This window comes from Lepus europaeus, chromosome 12, assembly GCF_033115175.1.
Source record: "Lepus europaeus isolate LE1 chromosome 12, mLepTim1.pri, whole genome shotgun sequence".
NCBI classification, from domain to species: domain Eukaryota; kingdom Metazoa; phylum Chordata; class Mammalia; order Lagomorpha; family Leporidae; genus Lepus; species Lepus europaeus.
In genome coordinates this window covers 68,034,962-68,057,273 of record NC_084838.1, presented here as the reverse complement: position 1 = coordinate 68,057,273, position 22,312 = coordinate 68,034,962, and the positions used below count along the sequence as shown (strand labels likewise).

The 22,312-nt window shown below is 42.4% G+C and overlaps 1 protein-coding gene across 2 annotated transcripts in view; it reads left to right on the top strand.

Moving 5' to 3' along the window:
• The window catches only part of KDM4C (lysine demethylase 4C), a 363,336-nt gene that overhangs the window by 334,919 nt on the left and 6,105 nt on the right, over positions 1 to 22,312 (top strand). For both annotated transcript variants that reach the window (XM_062208268.1, XM_062208267.1), the window contains one exon: positions 19,015 to 19,134. In XM_062208268.1, the coding sequence (XP_062064252.1) occupies positions 19,015 to 19,134 (120 nt within the window). The remainder of the gene's footprint in view (positions 1 to 19,014; positions 19,135 to 22,312) is intronic.

Sequence of the window (22,312 nt, the reverse complement as noted above, 5' to 3'; positions counted from 1 at the left end):
AAATTCCTTATTCCTCTTAATAAATACATGGGCAGATGTCACTGTCCCTTCACCTCATAATAGCAGAATGTCAGCATGCATTACTGACTGTTCTCTTTCTCTTTACATTAAAATGGAACACTGGCTGTCTATGGTGCAGGTTTCAGAATTTTAAATCTTTCCAGGCTCTAACTTCACTTTGATCTGAAACCTAGATACTATAACCCTGAGTGTGTTGTAATCAGGTCGCTACATGCATGTTTTGTAAATGCTTGCAATTTTCCAGCATTGACCCTTCCTGTGGCACATTTATAAGCATAGCTTTCCGCATACAATTTCTGAAATATATAGCTCACAGCAAGAGCTTCCTGAGGTGAATAGTCAACCGGGAGCTGCCTGTGTACAAGCCATTTTACATTATCTTTCACCGCTATCCAATCCCAGGTGCTAACACATCAGGTTATAGCATAGAAATTGGTGATGCATCCCTGAAGATATGGGGGCCATAAATCAATGTGAGCTTATATCCCTACTTGACCATGGGGTTTAAATTATTCTGGTAATAACATGAGCTTAGATTATTACTTTATTGATCTATCCAGCATTGGTCCCTACTGTCCACTCTGAACAAAAGTGCCTTCATTTTAGTATTTACTTTTTGCACTTATTTTGAACGAAGTTACCTGATTTTCATGGGTAAGGGAAAACTAGTTTTCAATTTTGCCTTTTGTATTTTGAAGTAAATTATATTTTTAGGTCAGAGTATGTGGGCAAAGGGAGGAGAGTAGTGATTAGGGAAGTATGGAGAGAGGATGCAGTGAATCTTTTTTTTTTTTTTTTTTTTTGGACAGGCAGAGTGGACAGTGAGAGAGAGAGACAGAGAGAAAGGTCTTCCTTTGCCGTTGGTTCACCCTCCAATGGCCGCCGCGGCCAGTGCGCTGCGGCTGATCCGAAGGCAGGACCAGGTGCTTCTCCTGGTCTCCCATGGGGTGCAGGGCCCAAGCACTTGGGCCATCCTCCACTGCACTACCTGGCCACAGCAGAGAGCTGGCCTGGAAGAGGGGCAACCGGGACAGAATCCGGCGCCCCAACTGGGACTAGAACCCAGTGTGCCAGCGCCGCAAGGTAGAGGATTAGCCTATTGAGCTGCCGTGCCGGCCATGGTGTTTTTTTTGTTTGTTTTGTTTTTTATTTTTTGTTTTTTTGTTTTCAATTTCTAACTGTTTCCTGTAGTCAGGGTGTTCTAGGCTAAGTATTGAATGAAAAGAAGCTGTGGATTCGCTCTGTTCTTTGTTGGTTATGTGTGTTTCCAAAAATCAGTGTCCCTGTACCATCTAATTTCTTGCCTTCTATAAATTGGAGGATATGACTGCAATCTCTAGAAGTTTTAGATCCAGTGAAATTCAAGAACTTTATAATTGTACATTGTTTAACATCTAAATTTCATGGTAGTACAATGTTTTGAGTGATTTCATAGATGCCTTTTTCAGATCAAATTAGGGCTTTCCACCAGTATTGAAAGCTAATGTGATCTCTGCCTGAAAAAGATTGCCTTTTATAGATTCATGGCTAATAACTCAGCAAAAAGGAAGGGGTGATTAAAATTATATTTCTAGTAGTATAGATAAAGGATATATTTATAGGTTATTATTTCTGGAGATGTATGATATTTGCCCTTTTGTGCCTTTAATAAAGGAAAATCTGACCTAGTGATTCCTTTGTCTATTATATTATCTTTTAATTTCTTTTTAAGATTCTATTTATTTGAAAGAGAGAAATAGAGCTTCTGTCTGCTGTTTTTCTCCCTTAAGTGACTGCAACAGCCAGGTCTCCCAAGTGAGTGGTGAGGACCCAAGTAGTTGAGTGCCTTCCATGCAGGAATTTAGAATGAGAAGTGGAACAGGGACTTGAACCCAGGCACTTTGAGATACGGGCATCTCAAGTAGCATTTTAGCAATCTTTTTCTTTTGGAGTAGCAGATAAAATAGATTATTTTAAATCATCTTGTTTGATGTATAGCATGAAAGAAAACGACACACAAAAAAGCAGGCTTTGTCTTTATATTCTAAGCAGCCAACACCGAAAGCCCTGTGAAAACAGGAATTAAAGAGAACTACTGAAGGGTGTGACGTGAATGCCATTGACACTGGCTGAGATCCTATAAGAATATAAGATGTGTATTTTATACCAGTCTCCAAATGGGTACACTAGACCCTGTAATTTTACTGCTCCTTCTTACTAGTCTCCTACATAATCAAGGAATTCTGAAATTATTTTTATATGATATGAGAAATTTTATTTACAGTTTTTAAATCTATTTCAATACACAGATTTTCCTTCAGTGTTAGCACACATACTTAGACCTGGTCTTACTATATATAGCTCATTGTAATCTTCCTTAATCCCTGACTTTCCTCAGCACTTATTTATTTGATGTTATTTCTCTCTCCCATTCTCTGCACTTGTCACCTGAGTGCTCTCCCCTGAACTTTGACTTTCTCTTTCTGTTCAGTGGCTCACTACCTCCAGGGTTCCCTCCTCATGAAACAATGTAGAGGTTAATACATTTGCTGAGAAGAGCCTTCATTTTTTCTGAAGGAGGTGGACTGTATGACTATACAGAGTCTAGAACATTCCTCATTTTTGAGGCTGAGCATTTTTAGAGGGAAAGACTTTGGTAGACAAATGTGTCTGGTTAGGAGTAGTAATAAGAATTAGCAGCTAATAATTAATAATCATGTATATACAACTGGTTGCATAATGTGCCCATGATTGGCTTAAACTTCTAGAGATAGAGAAGGATATAAGACAAAAAGTACGAGTTCCTGTACCACCTGCATCTGGAAATCCCAGCTCTGCCTGTTTCTTGTATGTCCTCCCAGGATTCAAAAATATGTTTATAAGCTTTGTGTGTGTCAGTGCGTGTACACACAAATATTTATTTGAATGCACTTGGCATCATATTTGCATGATAAAAGCTAGGAGTCACATCCTGTGAGTTGTTAATGTTATTGTAGTTATTTGCAGGGTTGGGGTTGCAGTGGACGTCTGGACTAGCAGTTAAAATGCTCCATGGGATGCCTTAATCCCACGTGAGAGTGCCTGTGTTTGCGTCCCTCCTCACTACTGATCTGTTTCACCATCTTCCTGCTAATGTGCACTCTGTAATGCAGCAGGTGATGGTTCAAGTTGGGTCTCTGCCACCCTCATGAGAGATGAATTGAGTTCCATGTTCCTGGCTTAGTCCTGGCATTTGGGGAGTGAACCAGCAGATGGGAGTGCTGTTTGTTTATCTCTCTGCTTCTCAAATAAATAATACAGGTAAAAATGTAAAGCTGTTTGCTGGCAGGTGCATCTCCTTTACCCTTTGTCTTCCTCTGTCTCATCTTTTTATCCCTAAAATGCTGCTGTCTCTCCTCCCAATTTAACCTAAAAAGCCAGTTTCAGCTATTCTAGTTCTGGAATTGCCTCCTCCCCTTTTTATTTTTGGGTGCTCCCATGTCCTCGAACCTCTCCCTTTGGCGTGTTTTGGTTCCCAGTTTCCAGGATATGCAAATCTTCCTTTGTTCAGAACTATTGGTGTCTGTTTCATAGAAAACAACTAAGGATGCTAACAAACCTGTTACCTTTTTGGTAGATTGAAAAAAATTAACAGAAAAATTAATTGACTACTCACTGTTCATTAAGCATGTCAGTATTAGCAAGAATCAGGCTTCAAATAAAGACTAATATACAGTATGAAAAGAACAGAGACATTCCCACTTCAGAGGTTCATTACCTATCAGAAAAAGGGCATGCCATGTCCTCAGTGTAATTCTGAACCAGGCATTTCAGGCCTGAGAGCATCAGTAAAGCTGAATTCACCGCCCTCCTTTCATGTGGTTTTAAGCCTTTGTGGATTAAAAGCTCTTGTTTGGATAAATCTCACAATGGTGTGTTATCTACATATCATTTTCATTCTCATTTTGTAAGACTCTACAAACACCAAAATTCTCTTCAATTTCACTTTAAGATTATTTTGATTTGGCAGCTTTTTGACAACATAAGAATCATTTGGGGAAATTCTGAGTTCCCTTAAAGGGTAAAAGTGTTGAATTATAGATTGATGTGTTATCCTCTCCTCACCCATCCTATTTATCTGTCTAGCACTTATGCCAGACTAGTCTCTCTTGGAGATATACTGGTAATAATTACACTCGTCCTGTTCTCCATAGACATCTGTTGTAAGTCAGAGTTAGAGAGAGGGAAAGACAGGAGATATCCATCTGCTGGTTCACTTCTCGCATGGCTGCGATGGACAGTGCTGGGCAAGGGCAAACCCAGGAGCCAGAAGCTTCTTCCAGATCTCCCACCTGGGTGGCAGGAGCCCAAACACTTGGGCCATGTTCCTCTGCTTTTCCCAGTCTGTTAGCAGGGAGCTGGATCGAAGTGGAACAGCCAGGACACAAACCGGAGCCCTTATGGGATGCCAGTGTCACAGACAGCAGCTTTACCAGCTGTGCCACAGTGCTGGCCCCTATTCATTTGCATTTAATCTGAAAGGAAGGACATGTTGAACTAAGAGTTGAAGCAGTAGCTTTCATGGAAAATATTTATAGAATGGAGTTGCTCTCATTTTTTGCTGTGCTCGGGAACACATTTGCAGCCTTGAGGACATTCTGGGTTATTTTCTTTGTACACATACACTCAGGACGCCTCCTTCTGAATTTTCACTTTATTCAAGCTGACAGTTTTCAACAACTCCCATTCTCATAAAATCTCTAGTTTGTCTTCACCCTTCCTGACTCTCCTTTTTAATCTCCTATTAAAAATCCTTTCCAGGTGTTCCTCATTTGTTCTAAACTTCACACTGCTTGGCCATGAAAACCCAAATTATTTAAATCCAGGTCTTGGTGAGTTATCATTTTGTCCAAGACATTTTCATTTTTTCAGTCCTTCTCCTTTAAAATTGGGACATTGGCCTGCAGGAACTCTCAGGTCTCTGCCTATCCTGGCAGGAGAGAAAACCAGTGAGTGACCGTAGTCTTCTCTGACTGTAAGCATGGGAATGTAGGCTCAGCCGAGTTGTCCACTCCTTTGCACACATGCACTCTGCTTTCTGGATTCCCAGCCTTGATGACTACTTGCGTGGTCAGTGTGAGGGAGGGAGCCCTTTGTGAACAGCTTGTGGGGGCGGGGTGGAGAGCTGCACATCAGTTGTTTAAGCACACAGAGTGTTATTGGAGTGTTGCACTATTGTTTGGTGGCTAGCAGTTTTTCTTAGGTGTCAGTTCAGGAGTATTAATTCTTGACATTTTTACATAGCTTGTAATCTTTTTGCAGTTGTCCATTTTACCACGGAAATTTGATAAAAGCCTTTTTGCACAGCAGTATGGTGAGACCCATACACCTGTCTGTTTCATCCTTTCCTCTGCTTTTTGCTTTACCTGTTTGCATGTCATTGGGTTGATTACGCTAACACAGGCCTTCTGTGGGCCCACCCAACACCAAGGTGGTGCTATATCAAACAGGGCTCCCTGGGGTGTTGAGGGAAAGGGTGCTCCATTTGTTTAACCATAGAGGAAGTTGACGTTATAAAGAGCTCAAGGAATGGAGCCAGAGAGCAGCTGCAGTTAGATCACGGGAAAATACAACCAATGTGTATGTCTTATTTTTCTCGCTGTTCTTTTCCACACTGTGTTCCAAGGGCTTTGGTGAAGGAAGACGGGCACTAGAGTAGCACTTGAGAAGTTCAAGACTAGTAGTCACAGCTTTGCGCATACTGTCAATAAGTCCTCTCCTGCCACTAAATGAGAGATTCTTGAACCAGAGGGCCTTGGCTAGAAATTCTGAGTCACCATGGCTAAGTTCAGGGTTGTTATATAGGTAAGACAAACTAAAATGGTAGTGTACATTCCTCTCCCATGTTGGCTCTTAATGCTGCTTTCCCTTCCACTGACCCTGATCTGCGACTCCCTTGAACTTCCCCCTACGGCATGAAGTCTGCCCTACCATTGCCCTGGTGAATGGTCTTCAGGCCCATTCTAGAACACTGCTCACTGTTAACTTTTTATGTAAGTGTTAGGAGGCATTCGTTATTTTACGTAGAATATGAATGGTGGTTCTTAGAAACACCCAACAGCTGGTTCTGGTCCTTGACTCTTAGAGCGAAATTGAATAATCCCATTCTCTATTGCATATTTTTTAGGGAGCTTTCAGGTCCATTCTCCTAAATCCTTGCAAGTCTAAACAAAACAGACCTCATTCCCCGGTCAGGAGAAGGAATGAATGCTCTAATAAACACAGTGGTTGCAGAATGCTCTTTCTTACACAGTGTCCCACTGAGAATGTCGCCCTCGGGTGTGAGAACATCCTGCCCTAAGTGCAATCCGCAGCTGGACAACTCTTTGTTTCTCTGACCTGGACACTAAGCACTCACCAGTGCCGCTAGAAGGAAGGTTAAATGAATTATTTATGCAGGTATTAAAAATCACAGTTTCAAAGGGTATTTAGTGGCACAGTATAATACATGGAAAAAGTCAGGTGCAAAATTGTATATACTGAATGATCCCAATTATGTAGAAAAATATAAATATGCAAAGGAAAAATCCTCAAAGAAAATACATTAAAATGTTACTGATTATCTTTAGAGAATGTAATCATAGGTGATTATGATTTTCAACTTTATCACCTTATAGTTTCCATATGAGCAGGTTTTAGTTTTATAATCAGAAAAAAAGTTATTTCTTAAAAAGATATAAACTCCTCTGAGAACTCCTTGTATCCTTGCTCTTTTGCTCCGATTTCCCTTATCTGGATCCTTTCAGATTGCTTTGTCAGTATTTCATTTTAGATCTCCTCTCTTGAGGCTTCTTGAAGGTCTCTGTGATATAATGACCATATAGTGTTAAATACTTCTGCCCTATGCTATAGTTCCCTTATGGAGAAGTTTGTAAACTTATTTAAAACCTTTTATTTTAAAAAATTAATGGCTGTGTTTTCCACTAAAGAGCCACATCTGTTTTACTCACTACTCATCCCATTGTTCCAGATATACAAGAAATGCAAAAAAGCAATGCTCAAAAATGCTGTGTTGAGTGAATAACTCCCTCCTCCCCATCTAGTTATTAGCTGTGTGCCCTGGGGCGAATCATCTTGCTCCTTTTTAGGGGATGCTGACACTTGCCCCACTGCCTTGCCTTGGTGTTTAGATTTACATGAGGATTACATATATGCTCATCCTTTGCAGTTCTGTGTGCTATTTAAGTTGCTCATTTTTAACATCCCTTGTCCCAAAGTCTATGTCCTTGGCTTCTCAGTCTTGGCTTCACTGTTTTTAATCCCAAAGATCTCTTTCTTCTGAGGATTTTGTCCCCTCCCTACCATCCTCTGGGTGTTCCCTTTTGATAGAAATTATATCCAATCCCAGTTCACTCAAAACTCAGCAACTGCCTTACTTTTCTATTCTTCTTTTCTTTAATTAGGTATTAGCTCTAGTTCTCCCAGTAGCTCTGCAAGGTAGCATCAGTATCTCAATTTTATTTATTTTATTCATTTGAACAGAGAGAGAGAGGGAGACACATAGAGACATATGGAAAGAGATCTCCCATCCTCTGGTTCACACTCCAAAGCTGGCAATAGTCATGGCTGGGCCAGGCTAAAGCCAGGAGCCATGAGGCGAGAACTCAATCCAATATGGGTGGCAAAGACCCGAGTACTTGAAACATCACTGCTGCCTCCCATGGTGTACATTAGCAGGAAGCTGTAATCAGAAGCAGAGCCAGCTTTTGAGCCTAGGCTGTCTAATATGGGATGTAAGCGTTCCAAGCAGTGCCTTAGTTTCTATGCCAAAAGCCTGCCCAGTATCCCCTTTTATCATTAAGGAAACACGTCTTTTCAGACTCCAGGCAGGCACCCTGACTGTAGACCTCAGAAGCACTACCCTTCAGTGTGACAGACCCAGGTAAAGAAGGCACTGCAGGGCAGGGTGGGGACTGTAGATACGTGGCCTGGCCTGGCCTGGCATGGCCTGGAACCACAGGACCGTCTTCTCTCCCCTCAGCGTTTATCTGTATCTTTCCTTTCATATTTCCTTTTTTAGCTTTTGGAACTGATGTTTATTTTTAGAAACCACTATGGAGAAATTCACCTCAAGCCTGTCTGTCTTCGTTTTGCAACATAAATTTTTATTGATACAATAAAATATTTTATTCCCCTCATGCATTCTAGCCCCTGCCAACCACTATAAAATGTGGGGGTGGGGAGGAATCAGCCCTGTATAAATGGAATTGTTTTCCCCTTGTTGGAGTATGTGGATTCACAGTCCTGGGGAGCTTTTGTGTTAGTGTCTGAAGAGAAAAACTGCAGGAGGATGCAGCTAGCTCTGGACATTCATCAGCACTGGTATTGGCTCTCCCCCAAGGAAGGAAGAGCTGCCGAAGTGGCAAAAAGATCTTGTGTACATTTTTCCTCTGCTAGCTAACTCTGTGACCCTGGGCAAGGCAGTTAACACCAGTTCCCTTGTCCATATAATGGAGATAACAATACATGCAGTCAACCCTTTGTGTCCCAGGTTTTACATCTGTGGATCCAACTAATTGTGGATAGAAAATACTCACAAAGAGTTACATGTGTACTGTACATGTACATATTTCTCCTTTGTCATTATTCCCTAGATCAGAGTAATAACTATTTACATATTATTTCCTTGTGTTATGTATTACAAATATTCCAGAGACAATTTAAAGTATACAGAAGGGTGTGTACAGGTCTGTACAGGTATGTGCAGTTACTTAATATAAGGAACTTGGGTATTTGCTCATTTTGGTGTCCGGAGGGGTAGGGCAGGGGTACCCTAACATCAAACCTTCAAAAGATGCCAAAGGATAATGGGATTATTACTGAGATTCTTGAAATGCAAAGTATAAAGCAGTTAGTGTGGTGCCTAGCACAGGATAAATATGTAGGTGGAGTCTGTGGCTCTGGTGGGAGTGATACTGTTAGTGTTAGCAACCACTAATTTTTGGTCAACTCATTAGTCAGAGTTTTCTTAAGCATAAGACTTGCATTAATACTTTTTAAAATATTTTATTTATTTATTTATTTGGGAGGTAGAGCTATAGACGGTGAGTGGGAGAGACAGAGACAAACGTCTTCCATCCACTCGTTCACTCCTTAAATGGCCATAATGGCCGCAGCTGAGCTGAGCCTATCAGAAGCCAGGAAGTAGGAGCTTCTTCCAGATCTCCTATGTGGGCGCAGGGACCCAAGGACTTGGGCCATTTTCTGCTGCTTTCCCAGGCCATAGCAGAGAGCTGCATCAGAAAAGGAGCAGCCAGGACTCAATTGGCACCCATATGGGATGCCAAGGGTGCAGGCCGGGGCTTTAACCTGCTGCACCACAGCGCCAGCCCCGTTTCCTTAATACTTTCCAGTCATGTAGGTTCAATACCTTTAAAAAAAAGGACGCATTACTGAAAGAAGGATCTAAGAGGAATTACCAGAACCTCTAATAAATTTCTCTGTTTGAGCAGCTTGTACATCTCATGCTCTCAGTATGATTGGAGCTTCAACCCTGGGATCTTTGGAGGATCCTTCAAGAACACTGCCAAGTTAGGGGAAGGCCGGCGCCGCAGCTCATTAGGCTGATTCTCCGCCTGCGGCACCGGCACCCTGGGTTCTAGTCCTGGTCGGGGCAGCAGATTCTGTCCCGGTTGCTCCTTTTCCAGTCTAGCTCTCTGCTGTGGCCTGGGATTGCAGTGGAGGATGGCCCAGGTCCTTGGGCCCTGCACCAGCATGGGAGACCAGGAGGAAGCACCTGGCTCCTGGCTTCGGATCGGCGCAGTGCGCCAACTGCAACACGCCAGCCATAGTGGCCACTTGGGGGGTGAACCAACGAAAAAAGGAAGACCTTTCTCTCTCTCTCTCTCTCTCTCTCTCTCTCTCTCTCTCTAACTCTGCCTGTGACACACACACACACACACAAAAAAAAAAAAAAAAAAAAAGAGGGGAAGGGACCAAGACTAAAGTTCCATCCTCCTGCTTGGTTGGATAGCCTGACCCACTGTAAGAGGCCAGCTAGCATCAAATTGACAATGCCAGTGTCAGTGAGTCCCACAAACATTTCTGGCTTCTTCCTTTGTCATCTGGTCTAGAGAATGGTTTAACCTGGAGAGGAGGCATGAGGAATTGTGATTAATCCGAAGAGGAGAAAGCCTTTGACACAGCTGATGTCATAGGAAGGTGAGGTGTGGACATGTAGAGTTCCCACCTCCCTGGCTGTCGCCTTTGTTCACACAGCACCTCGTACTATAGATCCTTGTGTGTATGGTGGAGTCCTCGGGAGGAGGGTGGGATCTGACTCCTTTGCAAACAAGGATTCTGAAAGGACTAGGTCATTTTGTCTCTTTTCCCAGTTCCCTGTCAGTGCCAGGTTCACAGTGTACACTGCTTATTTGCCAGAGAGAGGAAGGCGGTCTCTCAGAGCAAGGCAGTCAGTTTCCTCACTCTCCACTTCCAAGAATGCATAGACTTGTCAGCACTATGGTGCCGTCACCCTGTGAGCACAGGTTCAGTGCCTCCTTGGGTCCCTTTTGGGGCAAGACGGTCCCCCATGCCAGCCTTGTTTCTCGTTATTAGCTTTTCTTAAGTTTCCTCACTTCAAAGGAACCAGAAAGATAATTACCAAAATAAGCTGCCCAACTTTGTACTTTCTATGCCTTTTAAAGCTTTTTCATGCTGGAATCTCACCTGGTTCTAATATCATAAGGATGTGACTTCTTTTATAAATATACCTTCTGAGGCTTCATGCTGTAATAACTTTCAGACTAATAAAATGAGCTCCATCTCTGGGCCTGCAGTACCTCTCCCAGGCATTATGTCCACTCCTGGCTTGTAGCTGAAGGGAAAGTGCACGCTAACAAATCAGCTAGGCTTCAGTTCAGCAGCTCAGTGTTAGTGCTACTCTTTCTGTGGGAGTAAAACTGTCGTGCAGAAGGAGAGTGTGGACATGTGTCAGGGCACTGGCCACCTGTGAACAGTGGGAAGAGATTTTGGCTGCTTGAGGGAGCAAGTCAGGCATCTCTGTCTTAAAACAGACAATCACAGCATCTTGGGGTATAGAAATGTGTATGTGTGTGTGTGTGTGTGTGTCTTTAAACAAAGTATTAAAAAGGAAAACTGCAAATCAGACTTGGTGTTTTCCTGGAACAATTAGGGTTTATGTGGAAGCAGCTTGGGTTGAAACTGTTAACCCCAAACCTGAAATGTTCTGTAGCCAGCGTGGATCACACTTAGACCCAGACAGCTTGGGGCAGGGGCATTCCAGACGTTCTTTCAGGCATCTTAGAGGACTCTCACTGAAAAGGCATGGCAGGAAGGACTGTGGGACTGGCTGTGTCTTACACGTGGAGCATGCAGTGTGCATGGTGAGATGTCCTCCTAGAGCAGTGACCACACATCTCAAGCTGACTGCACATCAGATTGCCTGGAACGGCACCTCACACCAAATGATGCAGAAGCTTCCTTGGTGGTGAAGATGGGATTCACTGCACTGGAGAAGTGATCTGGTGTTGAATTCTTCAAAGCTGATGAAATTAACTTTTTTTTTTTTTTCAATTTTATATATATATTTGAGAGTTAGAGTTACAGTCATATGAGAGGGAGGGACAGAAAGAAAGGCCTTTCATTTGCTTGTTCACTCCCCAAATGACCACAACAGCTAGAGCTGCACCAATCTGAAGCCAAGAGCCAGGAGCTTCTTCCGGGTGTCCCATGAAGGTGCAGGGTCCCAAGCACCTGGGCCATCTTCTGCTTTCCCAGGCCAAAGCAAGGAGCTGGATCAGAAGAGGAGCAGCCAGGACTAGAACCAACACCCATAAGGGATGACGGCGCAGTAGACGCAGGATTAACCTACCACGCTGCAGCACCAGCACTGCCCCCCCCCCAAGTAATTCTTAATCTAGGAGCTGTTTTAAGAATATACTCAGTAACTTGGATGAACATTTATTTAGAAATATATATGATAGGGAAAAATTGGAGTGACCTAAATATCTAACAAGAAGAGAGTCGTTAATTAATTTGTAGCATGTTCATAGTGTTGCATATATTTAGTGAATAAAATGTAGTTTTTAAAAGACAATTAATATCTAAGAAAATGTTTATAATGTAATTGTAGGTGATAAATAGTAAGGTACCAAATTATAAATATTAACCAAGGGGGCCAGCACCGTGGAGCAGTAGGTTAATCCTCCACCTGTTGCGCCAGCATCCTATATAGGCACTGGTTCGATTCCCAGCTGCCCCTCTTCCAATCCAGCTCTCTGCTCTGGCCTGGGAAAGCAGTAGACAATGTCCCGAGTTCTTGGGCCCCTGCACCCACATCGGAGACCAGGAGGAAACACCTGGCTCCTGGCTTTGGATCGGCACAGCTCCAGCCGTTGCGGCCATCTGGGGAGTGAACCAACAAAAGGAAGACCTTTCTGTCTCTCCCTCTCTACCTCTCAAATAAATAAATAAATAAAATCTGTAAAAGAAAAATCAACCAAGGACAAGTATTGTATGATTCAGTTATCAGATGTACTTGGAATAGTTGAGTTCATAGAGACAGAAAGTAGATGGTGGTTGTCAAGCTGAGGGAGAAGGGACTGGGGAGTTACTGTCCCATAGTGATAGTGATGGTCTCAAAACATTGGGAATATATTTAAAGCTACTGAAATATACAAATTATATATGGTGAAAATGGTTAAATTTTTTATTTATGTATTTTGCCCCCAAGAAAAACAAAAAGACTGTCCACCCCAAAATGCTGTGGAATGACTGAAAGAACATGTCATGACCTGCAACACTAAGCTCTTTACAAACAGCAGCCTTGTCTGCCTTATCGGAGAGAGCTTAGTTGAGTTTATATGTGAAAGAAAATAAAGGTTGGACCTCTGTGGGGAAAAGATAATCTATGGATAGGTGTATGTAGGAGGAGGAGGTTCCAGTTTTTAAAATATGCACAGAGGAAAAAGTCTAAGTGATATTTGTGTTCACCTCTAGGTGAATAAAGTAAGAGTTGCTTTTGTTTTACTACCTTAAAAAAATTGACAATTTCCCATTGTAAATATAGAGAAGCACAGAACAAAATATTTTTAAGGAAAATGTTTTAAAGTGTTTTGTATCTTTGTTAATCTCTACCTAAACATGACATATTTCACAAATAGTCTGGAGTGCTGTGTCCCTGACAAAGCAGCCCCCTTCATAGGCCATTTCTTAATGGCTCAAGGTGCACGGAGACTTGCCTTAGGATCTGGAGTATGGTTTACAGAGGTCTGCGGAGAGGATATGGCGTCCACTGCAAGGCCTCGGGGCCAGGCCTTGTAAACATCTAGGTGCTTCCATCAGTGTGCGCCCTTCCTTTGGGGACACTGTTTCTCCTCAGCGTTTTGCACAAGGATCGGATGGTGTGGGGAGTTTTATATTCTGTCAGTCAATGAAACATTTCTTTTCCTCTTTGTGAGAGGAGGGTTGTGCCATCACCCAGCTCATCAGTCAGGATAGCTGAATGGTAAGCAACAGAAATTGAGGGAGATGTACGCTCTGCAGAGATTTGTCGGCAAGTTACCAGGAAGAGCTCATGGAATCTCTCGGAATGCAGCACAAGGGTCAGAAAATAGGGAGGCTGTTCAGTTGGAACTGTAGGCAGGACGAGGCCACAGGTGCTTTCCTTGTGTGGAAGCCAGTGAAGGCTACAGCTGGCTTTTGATAGCATCTCGCTGTCTGTGTCTCTGATGACAGGTTCTAAATGCTGGCCAGACCCCTGTGAGTGTCTTTGCTTCTAGGGAAGCTGGGAAAGGGAGTTTCTGGCGTTGTAAACGGTCTGTCGTAGTAGGGCCAGCTCTGCCTCCCACTGAGACTCTGAAGAGAGAAGGGAGTTCAGATGCTGGGCTAACACACCCGTGACTGATTAGCACTGTGATTATTCCATGGCTGCCAGTCAGTCTTGTTAATCCCTGCCAAAGCCCAGTAATGAGCAGGTGATTATCCCACAATGCTTGCAGCTGCTGACATCATTTTGCTCCAGGTTACTTAAGCTTTTCCTGCAAGGGGCACCATCAGAGGCTCCAGACTATATCTAAGTCCATGAACTACTAGAAATTCACATGCCATGTCTTCATCTGGTATGGGTGAACTGATAGATGGGGCTGACTGCTTTGTGGCTTACACCTGTTAGGAGTATAGGAGGCAGTGGAATGTGAGGATAAAGCAGGCAGAATTTGAGGGTAGCTTCATGGGTCCCCTTTAAAAAAACCAATAAGACTTCAAGAGCAGAGTGACTTTAGAATTAAAATGTTTAGACTGTTGGTTGCGCTTTACTCTTTAGTTAGTGGAGGCAGCATAGGACGCTGGTGGAAATGTGAAATGACACAATTCTCTTGCTGGGCTGATGATGCAATCTTAGTCTTGTAAGTAGCTGTCATAGGTAGACATCCCCTCTTGCAAATGACTGTTATTTCAGTCTTTAATTTCCACATCATCTGTTCAGTACTGTAGCTACAGGCTTGCTGGCAGCTCTAGCCACCAATGTCCCTGTGACAAGGTTTGGGTAGATTTTAGGCAAGTTTACCCATCCCTAGAGGCAGTACAGTCAATGGAAAACAGCCATGTCATGTCAGGTGAATGCAATACCCTGCTTCAGAGGGTCCAGACAGCAACTGAGAAAAATGCGTTAGTCACAGTCTTGATGCATTCAGTTTACCAGCAAAGGTGTTTACCTGCTCCAGTAACACACTAAGCACTGTATTAGGAAAGACCTCTTCAGCATGTTATACCCTTTAAAAAATTGATCTTAAATTTTAAAGTGCTTCAGAAAAGAAAATCATCCAAATAACAGAGAGCTTGGGAGCCCTGGACTCTTCATATTTAAACTGTGCCCTCCTGCACTGGAGTCCCATGTTGAGATAGTAGTCCCTAGTTCCTCGTGGGCAGCCCAGGGAGACAGTAGCCTCGGGAGACTTTGGAGAGAGGAAACAGAGCATTAAAACTTTTCTGAACCTTTTGTTCCAAAGGAAAACTTTTTCCCCCTCAAATGAAACCAGGTTCTACTCTGGTTGAAGTGATTGTGGGAACAGAGTGTAGAGTCACTACATGTTGTGTAGTGTAGCTTCACTGCAGGTGAATCCCACTCCTTGGGAGGACCCTTGAGGCCCCTGCCTTGCAGAGCCGTGGGGCTCAGTGTGACGGGTCGCCAGGTGTCTGCAGGGTACCCTCTGCCTGTCTCTAGTTGAGGGAGCTGGGGGTTATTACCCCCAAAGTTTCAGACCCAGTAAGTGGTCACTAAATAGAGATGGAATTAGCAGTTGCAACAATTCTGGGGACACCCAGCTTACCTCGTGACTCAGCAGCTTCTGCTTTGGGAGGATCAGGGCAGCCGAATTATCAAACTTTGAACTCCAGTTCATCACTCCTCGTGCTTCGACTTTCATTTTGGCTTCAATGCTTTCTATCCCACTCGGTCTTAGAAAGTTTCTGGCAAATTCAAAATGTGAGACAGCTGATGAATTGACACCATTTTTTTGGGTGTGTTTTTCTATAAGCTGCTTTAAATCTATTTGGAATGTAGCTTGGTAGTAAATAACAAGTTGCACATGCTAAATAAAGCTGTATGAAAATGAAATATCCGCTTCTAACTAAATGACCTGGGAAGGTAGCCATCATGCCTAAGCGTGCCTTATGGTTGTGGAAGTGGGGAATTCACAGGATAATCTATCTTATTATGCAGTTGGTTGATTATTTTTCTATGAGAAAGGGAAAAGAGTTCTGAAAGCAAGAAGATTGAGAAAATAAACTGAAGTGTATTTGCTAGGGTCTGACATGAAAGATTATGAATTTGCTGTTTGTGGCTGATACAGAGCAACACTGGTGGCGAGTGAGCTGCAGGGAGCTATTAGAAGTCAGGTCTTTCAGTGCCAAGTTAAGATTTGTCATGAGTTAAGGGTTGACATTTACTGAAAAAAGATACCAAACTGTATTTCAGATATTTACTTGAGTTTTGTTCAGTTATTAATAAAGCCATATTTTTATGGGGAGTTGATCAAGTACATATCACCTTGGTGATAATGGCACTAAAATTGATGGTCAGTATTTACTGGGGGAGTTACATTTTAAAAGTTACTGAACTTCTATTGAAGGTCAAATCTGTAAAGTTAAACAGCTAAGTTATAAAGGAATGTCTTAAATCTGCCACTAAAAGTAAGTGTAGAGGGGCCGGCATTGTTGCATAGCAAGTAAAGCCACTTCCCACAGTCCCAGCATTCCGATAGAGGCTTGGGTTCGAGAAGTCTGGGCTGCTCCACTTCTGATCCAGCTCTCTGATCTGGCCTGGGAAAGCAGTGGAAGATAGCCCAAGTGCTTTGAGCTGCTGCTCACACATGGGAGACCAAGAAGAAGCTCCTGGCTCCTGGCTTCAGATCGGCTCAGCCCCAGCCATTGCAGCCATATGGAAAGTGAACCAGCAGTTGAAAGACCTCTCTCTCTCTCTCTCTTTCTTTTTCTCTCTCTCTCTCTCTTTCTCTCTCTGCCTCTACCTCTCTCTGTGACTCTGTCTTTCAAATAAATAAAATAAATCTTTTAAAAAACAAAAAGTAAATGAAGAGTGTAATTCCCCATTTTCCCCCAGGGTGCTGACTTGACTCTGTTGGGATTAAGGACTAAATAATGCTTCTCATCCTGCCCACAGAGAGACAAAGGAGTTAGGTTTTGGAGATGAACCATCCCCTTTATTACTAATAAAGGCAATGTCAGAAAATGCAACTTGTATCTGTGGACAAACAGGTTTCCTAGCACTGGGTCTTGGAATTAGACAGGCTTACCTAGTAACAGGTGGTAGAGGAGACTGCAGGCTCCCCCGTGGAAGGAGCAGAATAAGGAGCTAGTCTCTGCCTGCAGGGTGGCTCCAAAAAGAAGCAGTGAGGGACTAAACTAGAGGTTACTAAACTTCTTGGCTCACAGCACTTTTAATATTTTACACATATTTTATAGTGTCCCTAGGTGAAAAGAAATACCCAACAGTATTAGATTCAAACAATGGAATGCTTTAGGAAGCTGGTGCCAGTCTCACAAGTGTCACCATGTTTACCCTGAAAGTAATCCACAGTCACCTCAGGGTACTATGGCACATAGTTTGAGAAACAGTCTCTTTCAGAATTCAGTAACAAAATTAAGGTCATTCTTAGTCCTCTTAAAGGAGTAAAGAAGGGCCAGGAGATGACTAGTGGAGCTCCCACCACCTGGAAGAAAGCTTTAGCAGAAAGAAGCACCGAACTCCACCCCATTACACCCACCTCTGCCTCTGTTAACAGAGCATCTGGCTTGTGGATCAGAGTAACCCACAGAGCTGATAGGACTTCCAGCCCTAGGCGGCCAGACTCATGTATCCAGTACAAACTTAGAAGCTATGCCTACCATCATTTTCTGTACGTAGAGCTTTGGAAGGGAGATGGAAAGTGAGGTGATAAACCCCATGGCCATGAACAGACCACAGTTCTACTGCTTACCCTTTCAATTCTGCATGCCCTGAGGTCAAATGTTATGAAGGCCAAGTATAAACTTGTTTTCATTTAACTTTTGACTCAGTTAGATGCACACTGTCAGTTCTGCAGTGCTCCCAAGCACATGAATTTTTTCTTTGGCCACAGCTCTAAATGGAAAAATTGTCTACGGTTAGAAAAATGAACAGCTGGGCTTTTCATGTATACTCATAGCCCAACAGTCAAATGGCCACTCCTTTATAATGCAGAATTTCTATTAATAATAAAAAGTAATACATGGTAGATTTCTAGTCATAAACAACTAAATATTTGCTATGTGTGCCTCTCATTTAAACCACAGAATGTGCCAGGCTGCATTTAGAGCTTGATTGGTCAAGTGTGCATTTCAATCAGTCAGATTGGCCTCATCAGTAGAATGCTAGTATTAGCAAATCATGAATTGCTAAACATGCAAAAAAATTTTACCAAAGTAGTCAAGTATTTAATTCCTTTGTATTAGAATTATATTATGTGGTACTCAATACATACAAATTTGAGAGTTTTTAAACTAAGTCTAGAAGTTTTTGTGACTACCTGCACCTCTACCCGCCCTACTACAAAAAAAAAACAAAAACAAAAAACAAAAAACACACACCTTCTAGGATGAACTAACTGTGAACCTAGGGATTTGTGCTCTGTATTACTGCCTTTGGAGGTGGCAGCTTGGAGCAGAAGACAAGAAGTGAGAGGTCTGTGGGTTATGGGTGCCACCATGATGACCTGTGTAAGGGAGCAGGCTGGTCGCTCAGTGGGACATGCCAGCAGATGTCTGCCTGCCTGGGGAGGGGCAGGGGTCTTCAGGTGTCCTGGGTAAGGCACAGCACCCAACTTAGCATGCCCTGCTTCAGATGCACCTTCTTGTCCACCTTTTTGTACTTTTGTACACCCTACCAGCCCTGATGGCACTCTACTGCTTCCTCTCCTGTCTCCCACCTGGGTGTCCTTGTCTCTCTCCTGCTTAGCTTCACTTTTCCAGAGACCCTGGTGACTTAAGGGAGCACCCCTCAGAGGGTCCATTTCCTTCTCAATATAATGGGAATAATTAATAATCTCTGCCAATTTCATGGAGTGATTATAAGGATCAAGTGAGATGTGTGCTAAAGCATTTAATTCACTGGGCAAAAAAAAAAATGCTATATAAATGTCAGGTGTTATAAATTATTAGCTGGTCTATTTCTCAGCTGAAGCAGTTTCAATGCATATTTTAGTTACCCCCTGAACAATTCTTTGTCAAATAGCAAATGTAAATGCTGCTATTTTTTCCTGCTTGGATTATGGTGGTTCCTTTGCAACTTTATGATGTAGACTGAATCTTTAAGTACCCTTTTGGCTCATATCTCTTCCCCTGAACACTCATGCGAGATCATTATCCATAAAACACAGAGGCAGTAACTCCTTCTAATTGCCAGGAGTTCATCATTTGCTAAGTTCTGAATTTAGGCACTTTGGCACTTGCCTTGAAAAGCCTGTCTTGTTTATTCCACAGAGCCGGGATTGCGTGAAGCTGGGCCCTCCTGCTGAGGGAGAAGTTGTCCAAGTCAAGTGGCCTGATGGCAAACTCTACGGGGCGAAATATCTTGGGTCAAATGTTGCCCACATGTACCAGGTGAGTTCTTCCTGTGATGGGCAGGAGACAGGTACCCATCGTGCTGCTGATCAATAAGCCACATGGATGTGGGGCACTTCGTGTCCTACAAAGGAGACAAAGACTCAGTGTCTTATGACCCAGGCTCTGGACTTTCATTACCAAGTTGGACACTGGGAAACCCTAAGAACATTTCCTGAAGTGTTTAATGGATAGGAATACATCTTGACCAAAAAGCTGATGGGTTTCCAGTATATGAGGAGAACCTAACCAACTGGTTCCTCTCACCATAAGCCAAGATAGTGATGGCTGTTCATCAGCCAGCAGCCAAAATGCTGGCTTTGGCAGAGGGACAGATGCCTGCCAGGCATCGCATGGCACCCTGGACAGATGTGGGCAGTGTCACAGTGATCGTACACCCTCAGCCTTTCTGTTCACACCTGGCAGTAAGCAGTATGCGCACAATTAAAAAGTGAAGTTATTTTACTTCTGTCAGAAATAACAGTGAGTTTAGCTCTAATAAGGGAAGCAACATGGATCGCACATGTGCAGTTTTATTCATTCAGAAAGGCTTTTGAAAAAGGACACATTTATTAGAACCCCACTGTGGCAGAAATCAACATTCTCAAACTAAACAGCAGAGTGAAAACAGGAAGATTGAAGTAAAATGAGAAAAAGCAAGAAGGTTCAGGCCTGTTAAGTTGAAAAACAGCTCGAGAATGATAAGACTGCCAGTTTGAGCAGAGAAATTGTTGGAGGCCTGATAAGGAGCAAGGGCCTAAATGGAAGAGGACATTACAAGATGCTGCTTCAGGAGCTGGAGCTCAGTGTAATTAAAGCTGTTCAAAGAAGTTTGAAAAACTTAGGGTAGAACATTTTTCATGTTCTAGAAATGCCGAAGGGAATGAACATTGTGTGTGTGTATATAAGGGTTATTTTCCTTTGCATGTGGTATTAGTGGCAGTGGTAAGTTGCATGTTCAAGTTATTTATAATGGGGTAAGTACTAGACTTTTTTGTGTCAGAATGTCAAGAATTAGACAAAAATCACAAGACAGGCTGGTAATGCTGGAGATTTTCTGGAAAAGAAGCATTACTACATTATTCAAAAGAGAATAATTACATTTAATGAAATAATAAGTACAAAAGTGAAGCTTCTTACATGTAGCAAAGCCATTTACTACATGAAAAATACCACATAATGAGGATATGTTGAAATTCAGACTAATTAGTAATCAGTGTGTTAACATCAGTTGAATTTATGATGGCCTATCAACATAAAACTATGGGCATATTTATAGACTCAATGAAAAGTTAAGACTAATGTTAAAATTGTCTCTCCAGCACAAGTGCTTTAAAAGTCCTCATTAAACCAAGTGGCATTCTGAGATCATTTTGTGTTTTGTGTCTAATTATTCACGTTCACCATTGAATAAGTGAACGCATTTATAAAAATAAATAACCAAACACCTATCGCACAGTGCTAAATGTTCGAAATGTTTACATTGTTTGGCTTTGCAGTACACCTGCAGAACAGTAGTCATTGACTTCTACTTTATAAATGAAGAGAAAGAGATCAGTGAACATATTTTTGTTTTAATAAAAAGTAAAAATTTTAATATTTGTTTAGGAGCACGCAGTGGTAAAGAGAAGGACCAGAACGTACTCTCGGATCTTTGCCAACCAGGCACTGCTTGCCTTTGGGCTGCCCTGATTTTCTTACTGAGAGAGCTGCCTCTCAGTATCCCAGGCAAGCTAGGACATTTGGTCACGCCAGTCCTAGTGTAGCATACTCTCTCCGATTTATGATTGCCTTTTTCTCTTTTAGAATTTTCAAATGATCAAAAACAAAAGGGTAGGCACGGTGGTTCCAGCTATGCTGTGCAATTGTATAAATGAGGTGACACCTTGGCCTAACCATTAAGAAGCCTTTCTGCCAAGACAAAGCCAGTCAGAGAACCCTTCCTACCCTGAGCATTCTGAGAAACGAGAGAGTTCTCCAGCGACAAAGACCTACTTCCAGCCTGTTGTTCAGTTTAGTCACATGTTATCAGTACGTGGGTATAAGTTTATCTTTTTAAAAGTTTTATTTAGTTGAGAGGCAGAACATGCTCACTAGAGAGATCTTCCATCTGTTGATTCACTTCCTAAATGCCTACAATAGCTGTGACTAGTCAGTCCAAGCCTGTCACATAGGTGGAAGGTACCCCGTCACTTCAGCCAAGACCTTCTCTGCTTCCCAGGTACATGTGCAGAAAGCTGGAATTGGAAGTGGAGCAGGGACTTGAACCCAGGCACTCTGTTGGGGTGTGGATGTCCTAAGTGGTTTCTTGACTTCTGTTCCAAAAATCTGCCCCAGAAGTTTAATTTTATATTTTATCTTTATTTTAATATTTTTTTCAAATTCAAGCAGTTTTTTTTTAAAAAGCACAATTTCATGCTTTGAGCCACCTTGATTAGAAGTACAAGGATTTTTTTAAAAAAGATTTATTTATTTGAAAGAATTACAGAGAGAGGCAGAACTCTTTTATGCACAGGTTCACTCCCCAGATGGCTACAGTAGCCAGGGCTAGACCAGGCTGAAGCCAGGTCCAGGAGCTTCATCTGGGTCTCCCACGCATGTACAGGGACCCAACTCGTTGGGCCATCCTCCATCGTTTTTTTCAGGCCATTAGCAGGGAGCTTTATCAGAAGTGGAGTAGCTGGGAAACAAACCAGCACCTCTATGGGATGCTGGCGTCTCAGGCAGCAGCTTTACCTGTTAATGCCCCACGCCAGCCCCATATTTTCATTTCTTAAAGCGTTCAAACAGAACAGTTAAGGACTATAAAAGCATCATAATAGTTCCAAATTGATGTACATATTCTACCTCACTACATTCCTTTTGTTTTCTCATAAAAGTATTCATATTAAATAAACCTAAACTCACCTGCTCTGAATTTCTGTTGCTGGCCAGTGTCATTTCCCTTTCCTCTGGAAAAAATCTTCTAAAATGTTGAAAAAATTCATTATGAGATTATTTGTTCCCATTTGGTTGGTAACAAAAAAGTTTTAAACATTTTCATTTTAAATGATAATGTAATTTTCACGCATTAATATGATTGACTTGTTATGAAGCTGAAAAGCTCATGTTTTCCTGGCCTGTTTGACTGAATTTGACAAAAGTGAGTTTGGGGAGTGTAAGTTGCATAATTTTATCT